The 9,927-nt window shown below is 43.9% G+C and overlaps 3 protein-coding genes across 4 annotated transcripts; 1 reads left to right on the top strand and 2 right to left on the bottom strand.

Annotated features, from left to right (window-relative positions):
• Positions 1 to 879: 879 nt before the first annotated feature.
• LOC122031613 lies at positions 880 to 2,299 on the bottom strand. The gene is made up of 3 exons (XM_042590705.1): positions 1,440 to 2,299; positions 1,257 to 1,318; positions 880 to 1,103 (listed from the first exon to the last, which is right to left on the bottom strand). Exons 1-3 carry the CDS (start codon positions 2,297 to 2,299, stop codon positions 880 to 882), a joined length of 1,146 nt encoding a protein of 381 aa, XP_042446639.1.
• A 2,173-nt stretch (positions 2,300 to 4,472) lies between these two features.
• Positions 4,473 to 5,780, bottom strand: LOC122032501 (40S ribosomal protein S19-like). 2 transcript variants are annotated; one of them, XM_042591797.1, is made up of 4 exons: positions 5,613 to 5,780; positions 5,219 to 5,309; positions 4,937 to 5,120; positions 4,473 to 4,728 (listed from the first exon to the last, which is right to left on the bottom strand). In XM_042591797.1, the coding sequence occupies exons 1-4, from the start codon at positions 5,700 to 5,702 to the stop codon at positions 4,668 to 4,670; spliced, it is 426 nt and encodes a 141-aa protein (XP_042447731.1). In that variant the 5' UTR covers positions 5,703 to 5,780; the 3' UTR covers positions 4,473 to 4,667. The 2 variants fall into 2 exon arrangements, with proteins under 2 accessions (XP_042447731.1, XP_042447732.1); XM_042591798.1 differs by lacking the exon at positions 5,613 to 5,780 and adding an exon at positions 5,388 to 5,585.
• A 764-nt stretch (positions 5,781 to 6,544) lies between these two features.
• Positions 6,545 to 8,583, top strand: LOC122030981 (cytochrome P450 78A5-like). The gene is made up of 2 exons (XM_042590028.1): positions 6,545 to 7,678; positions 7,764 to 8,583. The coding sequence occupies exons 1-2, from the start codon at positions 6,746 to 6,748 to the stop codon at positions 8,370 to 8,372; spliced, it is 1,542 nt and encodes a 513-aa protein (XP_042445962.1). The 5' UTR covers positions 6,545 to 6,745; the 3' UTR covers positions 8,373 to 8,583.
• The last annotated feature ends 1,344 nt before the right edge of the window (positions 8,584 to 9,927 follow it).

Consider the following 9,927-nt stretch of genomic DNA (forward strand, 5'->3'; position numbering starts at 1 on the left):
GAAAGGAGGAGGAGATGAATAGTAGTCTAGAGTTTGTGGACGCGTGTATGTGCATATCTATGCCCATAGGATCAGGCTACCTTTTATAAAATTACGGCTATGCTCCACATGTCCCGAGATCTCCACTGGCGTTACCCACGTTCCTTAAAATAAATGACCATGTTACTCGCTTTTCTCGGATTAAACGGTTGATGTTTTCCACATTATTTAGGAAGCAACGACTACATTGTCTTTAAGTTAGGTGTGTTGCTCCGGTTAGTTAGCGTGATTCAGAATCGAGATCCTCGTGGAGGCAAGGTTGCTTGGAGTCAAAGCCACATGGAGTCGGATTGTTTGGAGTCGATGCTGCATGGAGCCAGGGTTGCATGGAGTCGGGTTGCTTTTAGTCAAGGCTGCATGGATCTGGGGATGACCATGATCCAGAGTGATGCAGAGTCAGGCCAATAGGAAGTCACTAGAGGATGGAAAATTGAAGAGCAACTATTTGTTGACTTTGATCGTCATCTTAGTAGGATTATTAACTTCCTTAACCACTTGGCACCTTCTAGTTACCTCCCACATCACCCCGAGTACCTTCAATATTGTTTCATACGATCTAGAAGAAAGATAAATTACAGAGGGCTTTGCCCAGCATAATGACTCTTTGCATGGGTGTTAAGATAACCCACGATGTATATCGTACACACTAGAAATTAACCCTGATCTATCAGGGTAACATCATGCGTAAAGATCAGCTGTGCCAATTTGTGGGAACAAAATGGAAATATGATTTTAAAAAATTGATTATGGAAATGGAGGTTTCATCGACTTAAAGAAATTTATCACGAGGAACTTGGATGGGTTAAGAAATTCTTGATTGTTCTTACCGCATATGATAAATTAACTGATGGTTATTGCTTGGTGGGTGGGCGGGGACTTAAGGCATGAGACTACGATCCCAGTCGATTGTACGTTGAATTCATGGCCATCAAAAGCCGGTTTTGACAGTGGAGCCTCGGCCGTTTTATTCAGTCCTGTAGACATGAGACTTTCGACCTCTGTTTGGTCCTTCACAACTTCCATGCTCTTTTGTTGCTTTCTGTCCTCGAAGCTCGCACAAACAGCTGATGGAAAGGAAATTGATATTTTGAAACAAAATCATACTATGCAGCAATTGCTAAGAGAATTTTGTTCATCATTGAGTTTTGAGTTTCAGCAATGTGAGATCCGTGTCATGCTCATTGGAAAGTTCTTGCAGTAATTAAAATGGAATTTACCAGGAAATACTGCATTTTCGTTCAAATGTACAGTCCCAAAGCATTGATTTGGATGATGAACTCTGTCAACGAACAAAGTTATTGATCATAATTTAAATAATCGCGCAGTTTTTTCCTCTGGCTCCGGTTTCTCCATGATCATGCTCGTGCTCATGTTTATTCGCTAGTGTGCAAGCTTCGTACAACTTGCAATTCATGATGACCTCGAGAACGAGCAGCAATGCGTATAAGTAAACGATGGAAATGGCCTCCCACAGCAAAGACGAGCTCAATTCCCCTGAAATGTTGTATTGCCGGATCACCCTGTACTGGAACAGAGCCTCCACAGCGGCCATTCCGAGGTTGGCCGGTAAAGCCAGTGTCAGGGCCGTCGACGCATGCCCCCTCACGAGGAAGCATGCCTTGAGCACCGGGAGCAGCCCGCCACAGCCGTCCACGGCGGCCACGACGATGGCCAGGTTGCAGATCACGGTCGCGTTGGCGATCACGACGGAGTACAGGACGGTTCCGGCGGCGGAGAGGAGGAGGAGGAGGGTGGAGTTGGAAGCCACGCTGAGGGCGTCGGCGGCGTTGAAGGCGAGGAATAGGAAGGCGAAGACGGCGGCGTTGGCAGAGAGGATGGCGAAGGAATTGAAGAGGTGTGTAGGCAGAATCGAGCAGTAGCGGCGCAGAGCGGCGGACAACGGCGGCGACCCATGCCGGCTCCTCCGGCCGCCACACACGACGAGGATGACGCAAGCCTTGGCCACGAGGAGGAGCGTGAGGACAAGCGGAAGCGTGGCCACGAAGGTGAACACGGTCTGTGAGAGCTTCAAGTTGAGCAGGGCGAAGAAGTCCGACGAAGCAGGGAACCTCGCGGCCAGGAACATGGCCGACAGCCGGAGAGAGATAGTCTTGATGACGGGCCCCGACAACGGAACCATCGCCTGCGACAACAGAATGGAAGTCGAAGCCGGCAAGACGAGCAGAGCAGCAATGGAGGTAAAAGACTGGTAGCCGTCGAAGAAGACATTGATAGAGCTCCTCATGATCATGAGAGCCATGGAAGAAGAAGCAAGCGAGCTTGCAATTGGCTTCGATCTTTGAATCCTTGCGGAATATAAACTACCAACTTCATGGTAGGCAGTGCATGGTTTTCAGTGGAACATGCAACTTACAGTAACTATCAAATTAAACGAAAACAAACACAGATATAATTAGCTTTGTGATGAAGAAGAGAAGGGAACTCTGATGCTGTTAGAAGTTGGTGACATGTAGCAAGCATAAAGAATATCATGGTATGTTATTGTAATGGTAGGTGCATTGTCTTAACACATCAGCCGACACTAGCTAAACCTCTGTTCAGAAATCACACATCACTGTATCAGCCAATTTCAATCCATTATAACTTATCAATAAGACTATGCTTTCAGTCTGTTAGGGTAGCTAATTAACAGGTTTACTTCATTTTTATACAAAGGTAATGGCCGAGAATCTGGTTAAGTAGCTTCTGGTTTTGTTTGCAAAGGAATTGGGGAGTAATAGGAAAGGATGAAATGACTTAGGTGAGGGGTCAGGTCAGCTCATTTGGTGGAGGTGAGGCCACAAGGATGCATTCGTACTAAAATTCATAATAAAAAAAAAAACGAATCGCTTTCATTGATCCAAGAAGCCTCCATTGCTGACAACTTTGTTTAAAAAAAAAAATCAGCTTGGCCAACGAATAATTCAGGAACTAATAATAGATTATTGACAAACTTTTAAGCATCTATTATGCAGCATACTGTTCGTGATTTTTCTATTCTTTTTCTATTGTTTCCTTTGAGTTTCTTTGCCAAGTTAACCCTGAATAGCAATTTCGAAACTTTAACTGAATCGGTACTTGATATACATTTTCCGTTTCTGTTTAAGCTGACAAATGCGTCAAAAACCTTTGTCCCTAATGATCAAAGGATAAGGAAATAAATTTCTCCCACCTAGAAGGTCTCTCGGTATCGTAATTTACTATCCTTTCACATGTTTTGGGATGAAGCGTGGAAAAGCACTAGAGATAAACATTATAACCTTTCTGAACCCAAAGGATAAGTGATCATTGTTTGGATGTAAGACCTACTTAATTAAAAGCTCAGGGCGAGGACAATGTTGTAAGCATATGCATATATATATATATATATATACAAAAATTAATATTTTGGATTTATCTAAAAATGGATTTATCAAACTCATTCCTTACGATGGTAGGGTTCATTTCTATCATGAACTATGGAACTAGGAAAAGCTGAAAAAGAATCAGCTGCCGACACTGAGAATTGCAAGCATATACGTGGATACCTGCTGACTGAAATGGTACAGTGCAGACAGTAGCTTATTAATTAAGGGCCTAATCCAAGTTGTTTATTAGTCGTGGAGCAAGAATTTTAGTATCTTAAAAAAAAAAGCAATGTGTTATAATTTATGATCATTGTTGATTTTATTTAATATGCATTGGCTTTATCAATGTAATTTGCAATGTGAAAAAGTAATCGTATACTTCACTCGAAAACATCAGAACCATGCACAAGGCTTCTCTTTTTTGTAGGCGTGTGCCTACTGCTAACTCTAGATATTAAAGATGGCGTCTCTTAAAAATCTATGCACGGTTCGCTTAAAGATTTGTCTGTTAATAATGAAAATATATGCATATGAGTTCTCCCGATGACTTCTTTTGGCAGCATCTGTAGTTTTTGCTAGTTCAAAGTGAATATGAAAACGAGACTCATCTAACTTTCCAACTATGTTTACTTTGAATTTCAGGCAAAGAACTTAGTTGAAAGAATCGCCAAGGATTAGCCATTCAAAAGGATACTTCCTACCCATTTTGCTGCTCTAACAAGTGTGCTAGTAGGCCAGACTTGTTGGCAGCTTTGGCATTTCTGGATGAGCTCCGGGATGATCGTTACATCACAAAACCATCATTGTCGCTTCTATTTGTTTCAATAGAGTTCTCCATTTTCCTTGGGCAGAAGTCACTTCCCATGAGCCCATTCCTATAAAATTTTTAGGGGCCTCCTGACCTTTGGGTACATGGAGTCTATAGTGTAAGATACTAACGATCGAGGAGATAAAGGAGAGGGGTGTAGACTAATGCATGATTGTCAGTGGGATTAAAACATCTGTGGAACAAAAGCCCTATGCAGGTGAAATGGAATAGACGACCAGCCATCAAACTCTATTAGCCTGATTAATTCTTACCGAGGATAATCAAGAAAAACGGGAAACAGATACATTGGCAAGCAAATATATCAGTCCTAGCATGGCATAAGATATCCATTATCTGCCAATTTTTTACGTTCATTGTTTAGTGAAGTTCGAAATTAAAAGACAATTGGCCAAAACAAGTCTAACTCACATCTCCATGCTGATAAAAATGGGCCTAAAGATATTTGAAAGTCGTCAGACACGTCCAGCTACTTGATCAAGGTCCCTCTGCCCTTGAGAACTAATCTTCCTTCCACTGAATTCAAAAACAGAAAAAAGTATCATCGCACTGTAGTTATTAAAAAAGACATACAACATGCACTAAGATCAGACTTTATGGAACAGATAGTATCAAGAATTCCTGTGCAATGAAATAGAATGCGTGACATACTTCTACTGCTAAGAAATATATAGGATGCCAAATGACAGGCATGGACTGATATTCAATGATGAGATGTGCTTACCCTTTAGGGTTGATTTCAATGATATTCATCGTCTCCAATTGTTGCAAAATGTGACGAGCAATCGCCCCGCTGCTCTTACAGAAATGCGGTGGACGGCTTCCGTTCCTCTTGCGCCCCCCATAGATTTTCTGAAAACCACCAACTCCAATTCCCTGGCTCAGATATATCTTCCGTGCCATTGAGGCTACAAGCATAGTCAATTGAAGCGATCAGGATCGAATGAGATCTCATGCGGCAAACACTACACTGTTAAAGAAGCATGAATCATGTGCACCGTATTACCAGCTCTGATATAGTACCAATCAGGGTCATAAGGAGCCAGTTCCTTGAACCTTCCAGTCTTCACGATGTCTGTCCATTCGGGAAGTTCCATCTGTTTGACAGAAAATAGCCCGCAGTCAATTGTGGTAGAATAGGACATGGGCAAGCCAAAATGTACAAATATAAATACTTCGCTGTTCATTCGGCGCTCATGCAACCATTCACACGACAATGGCATCTCAACTGAGCATTTCAGCGAGCAATAATTTAAATCTTGAGTTTAAGCAACCGAAGTAAGCTTAGCTTAAAACTTGATCAAATAGCACAGCAGCAGTAACTAAACAACATGAGCGTCGATCACCCTGTCAAAAGTTTCAAATTAACAGAGCGCACAGATCCATCAATAGGAACCAACCTTGCCCGATCTCTTCAAATGGGATGAGTACGCCTTGACGAATTCGTGGGGAGAGACGTCCTTCACGGTCTTTGACGCGCTGATCTCCATGGCGCTCCCTTCTCTTCTTCTCTGCTTCGAGCGCGATGCAGGTGGTGGAAGCGGCGGACGCAGGACAGCAGGCGTTAGGGTTTGGGGAAAGTGAGAATAAATACGAGCAATAAGAAGCCGCTTTTCCTACTAGACGGCCTTCGGCCCGTGGATCATAATGGGCCCATCAGTTTCTTACTCATGAAGCCCGTTCGTATAGAACTTAGAAGATAAAAATAAACAGTGAAAATAATATTATTCTAGCTCAGCTTTTGAATTGTACCGTATAGGAAAAAAAATAATCAATTTTTTTTTTTAAAAAAAAAACAATCACAGATTAAATTTTAGGCAAAATCTTTATCCAAGACAATGTTTTACCATTGCCACTTCAAATTATCTACCTATATTGCAGAGCAAAGTTCTTGCTCAATGTCCTAAAGTGAAAGATCCGAATCAAGGTTCAGGATCAAATAGCAAAGCAACAGTGACAAAACAAGCTCAAACTTGAAGAGGGGAATCGACTTCTACTTACTCAAGAATGACATTTCAGTTTCAAGTTAACATTGATATGGAAGCTCCTAGTAAAATTTTATCATCTTTATGCCGCCAATAAACTTACTTATGACAGACGTTACAGGGAGACGACAGTACGAAACGTTCCAGTTTTATAATTGGGAGCAAAAAGGCGACGGCGAGGTGATCGATCCCATGGAAACATCGTGGAGGAGAATGAGTGAGGATCGGCTTTCCCTCAAAAGTGAAAAGGATGGTCACATCAGGAATATAATCACATCCCACTGCGTGGGCCTCCCACTACAAATGAGTGATTAGAGATCACTTTCCGCCGTCTAAAATGTACTACCGCCGTTGCATAGCCGCCGCCTCTTGCCATTCCTGTTCACCCTTCGAACTCCATAAAAGCGAGAGCCGCCGCTACCGCCGCCTGCCTCATCATTGGCAGCTGCAGCGGCGCTTCATCTCCCGATCCCTAAAGCCCTAAAAGCCCCTCCTCCTCGCAACTCCCACTCAGATCTCATTTCCAAGCTTTCTTTCCTTCCGACCCAATGGATTCTCCCTCCGTCTTCGATTCCTCTTTGCACCTCGTCTTCCTCCCAACAGCAGCGGCGCTCCCTCAGATAGCCGCAGTCGTCGCCGTCGCTTTCGCGGTTCTGTGGTTCCACCCAGGCGGCCTCGCGTGGGCTCTCTCCAGGGCTGGTCGTTCGATTCCTGGCCCCAACAGCATGGTCCTCGCCCTCTCTGGCTCTGTCGCCCACCGCGCGCTTTCAAGGCTAGCCCACTCCCTCCGAGCCGCCGACTTGATGGTCTTCTCCGTCGGCCTCACCCGTTTCATCCTCGCGAGTCGCCCCGAAACCGCCCGCGAAATACTCAACAGCTCGGCCTTCTCGGATCGCCCTGTCAAGGAGTCCGCGTACGAGCTCCTATTCCACAGGGCCATCGGCTTCGCGCCCTTTGGCGACTACTGGCGCAGACTCAGAAGGATCTCCGCCACGTACTTGTTCAGTCCCATGAGGGTCGCTTCCTTCGAGGAGCACCGGGTGAAAATCGGGCAGCAAATGATCCGGGGCATAATGGCTTGCATGGATTCCACCGGGGTCGTCGGCGTGAAGAAAATTCTCCACTTCGGTTCTCTCAGCAATATTATGATGAGCGTTTTCGGCCAAAAATTCGATTTTGACCACGGCGAAGGCGCGGAATTGGATGAACTTGTCACGGAGGGGTACGAGCTGCTCGGTGCCTTCAACTGGAGCGACCACTTCCCTCTGTTGAGGTGGATGGATCCTCAGGGCATCAGGAAAAGGTGCAAGCGATTGTCGGCCACGGTCAATGTGTTCTTTGGAAGAATCATAGAGGAGCACCGTCGAAGGAGGGTCGATGGAGTTTTGCCCGAAGGTGTAACTGCCGACTTCGTGGATGTGTTACTAGACTTGCAGAAAGAAGAGAGTCTCTCCGATTCTGATATGATCGCCGTCCTCTTTGTGAGTTGTAACTGATCAATCGCGGCCTGATTAATTGCTTCAATAACAATTTTAAAAATTTGATCTTCGAGTCGATCCGTTGCAGGAAATGATCTTTCGAGGAACAGATACAGTGGCCATCCTCCTCGAATGGATCATGGCGAGAATGGTCCTGCACCCGGATATCCAACGCAAAGCCCAATCGGAGATCGACGACGTCCTCGGCTCCTCGCGCCGGCCCATCTCCGACTCCGACGTGCCTCGCATGCCCTTCCTCCAGTCCATCGTGAAGGAAGCCCTGCGGCTGCACCCTCCGGGCCCCCTGCTCTCCTGGGCGCGCCTCGCTGTTCACGACACCCACGTCGGCGACCACTTCGTCCCCGCCGGCACAACCGCGATGGTGAACATGTACGCCATCACCCACGACGAGAGCGTGTGGGAAGACCCGGAGGCGTTCAAGCCGGAGCGGTTCATGGAGGAGAGCGTGAGCGTGCTGGGGTCGGACCTGAGGCTCGCGCCGTTCGGGTCCGGGAGGAGGGTGTGCCCGGGCAAGGCCCTGGCTCTGGCCACCGTACACCTGTGGGTGGCGCAGCTGCTCCAAGGCTTTTATTGGGTCCCAGCTGCTCCTGATATAGAAGTCGACTTGACCGAATGCTTGAAGATGTCCATGGAGATGAAGAACCCTCTGGTTTGCAGGGCTTTGCCAAGATCCTAATGGTAATGGAAGAAGCGAGCTAATTAGGTTAATTAATTCTGCTCCGGATTGTCGTCTTTGCAAATCTGTCAACATCTTTGTTTGTTTGGTGTTTTCCGTACACGTGTATACATCTATGATCTTGGGCTGTTTGTGCATGGTGTAGTGAGTGGTCAGTGTGTGCATGTTCCACAGCTTCGTACGAATAAGACTTGGAGTTTAATTAGCAGGAATCAAACTTAATTATTCCACTGTTTCAATTCCACAGTCTAGATTAGTTATTGCATGAGGTTTAATGAAAGATCAGCTACACTGCACTTATTGAGATAAGCTTATATAAAGGCTTATGAAACCTATTTCTTTCAGCTTCAAAGGTTTTAGCTTTTCTGTGATGATTGTTAGATTCGAAGGTGACATGTATTTGTTTGTGAAAGCTAATTTACTTTTTCTATTCATCTTTTCTTGATGATTGAAGAGCATTTTTTTATCCATCTGCCACAACTTTATAATCTTTTCACGATTCATCCTTCAAATGCCTTAGAACTTTTAAATTGGCATGTACATTGGTATGGTACTTATGCACTGATAAAAATCATGGCTAGGTTGTCCTTTTGTTTCCTTTTCTTTATTCTTTTGGTTTGTTATTTGCGATCAAATGATTGAAGAATAAGAACCCACTAACTTGATTCCAAGATACCACTTTTGTAATATCATATCACCAAGGAATATTTGCACGTCTTAAAAAGTTAAGATCTTTTAATATTTGTTTGTAAAAATATCTATGTAACATGGAGATTGAATATCCTAACTGTCCTACAACCCTAAAAGTTAAAGCTCTTTGTGTTTTTTAAATCCTATGTTCTCTTTTCTATCCTATAACCTCTATCTCCTATTCATCCTCATAACATTATTTGAGGTATGGAAATCTCTTCTATATTGATCAATGACTATGTATAAGTTTCTAAGCAAGTAGAGAAGTGAAATTTCTACTTTAGTAATATCATAATTTCATTAGGATTGAGATATAACATTTTAAAGGGAAACAAGGATACGCCTTAAAAAAAGAGTAATAAACAAAGATTATTAATGGATAAAAGAATTGCACTTTGAGAAGTGAAAGCCTAGCTATAAAGCTGATCTCCTTTGGAATATATGTACTGCGATTTGATGGAAGAACAAAGATTTGATTAGCACCTAACTAGCTTTTGGGCAATTATATTTAGCCACTCGAAGCATTAATTCTATAAGTCATGTTCTAGTAATCATCTTTGCACGATAGCAACCAATCTGAGTCGTTTAATTAATCTCGAAGGAAGAATAAAAAATGATGGTAGTAGATTACGGTGTGCGCGCAGATATGATTAGTGTACTGTCACGCGGATGCATATATATGGTTTATGATCGTCTCTGAAAATTAGAATTGGCGTGCTAGGTATTTAACTATAGTGTTGACTGAAAGAAGACGTTGAGCCGACGAAGAAGACCATGAATAGGGATGAAAATCCTTCTTGCACAAACTTAGACGGGCAGACAAATGTTAGTGCCAAAAACTAAGGAAAAGGTCTCTGACAAGGAT

The sequence above is a fragment of the Zingiber officinale genome, chromosome 11A (assembly GCF_018446385.1).
Source record: "Zingiber officinale cultivar Zhangliang chromosome 11A, Zo_v1.1, whole genome shotgun sequence".
NCBI classification, from domain to species: Eukaryota; Viridiplantae; Streptophyta; class Magnoliopsida; order Zingiberales; family Zingiberaceae; genus Zingiber; species Zingiber officinale.

Bases quoted from the DNA above. Each gene is read 5' to 3' on its own strand.
- LOC122031613 (XM_042590705.1), bottom strand. From the start codon at position 2,299: ATGGCTCTCATGATCATGAGGAGCTCTATCAATGTCTTCTTCGACGGC. The intron at 1,319-1,439 runs GTACGAAGCTTG...GTTCGTTGACAG, and splicing joins GTCATCATGAATTGCAAGTT to AGTTCATCATCCAAATCAAT. The intron at 1,104-1,256 runs GTAAATTCCATT...CCTTTCCATCAG, and splicing joins CGAAAATGCAGTATTTCCTG to CTGTTTGTGCGAGCTTCGAG.
- LOC122030981 (XM_042590028.1), top strand. From the start codon at position 6,746: ATGGATTCTCCCTCCGTCTTCGATTCCTCTTTGCACCTCGTCTTCCTC. The intron at 7,679-7,763 runs GTGAGTTGTAAC...GATCCGTTGCAG, and splicing joins ATATGATCGCCGTCCTCTTT to GAAATGATCTTTCGAGGAAC.
- LOC122032501 (XM_042591797.1), bottom strand. From the start codon at position 5,702: ATGGAGATCAGCGCGTCAAAGACCGTGAAGGACGTCTCTCCCCACGAA. The intron at 5,121-5,218 runs GTAATACGGTGC...CTATGCTTGTAG, and splicing joins TTGGTACTATATCAGAGCTG to CCTCAATGGCACGGAAGATA. The intron at 4,729-4,936 runs GTAAGCACATCT...TTTTGAATTCAG, and splicing joins ATTGAAATCAACCCTAAAGG to TGGAAGGAAGATTAGTTCTC.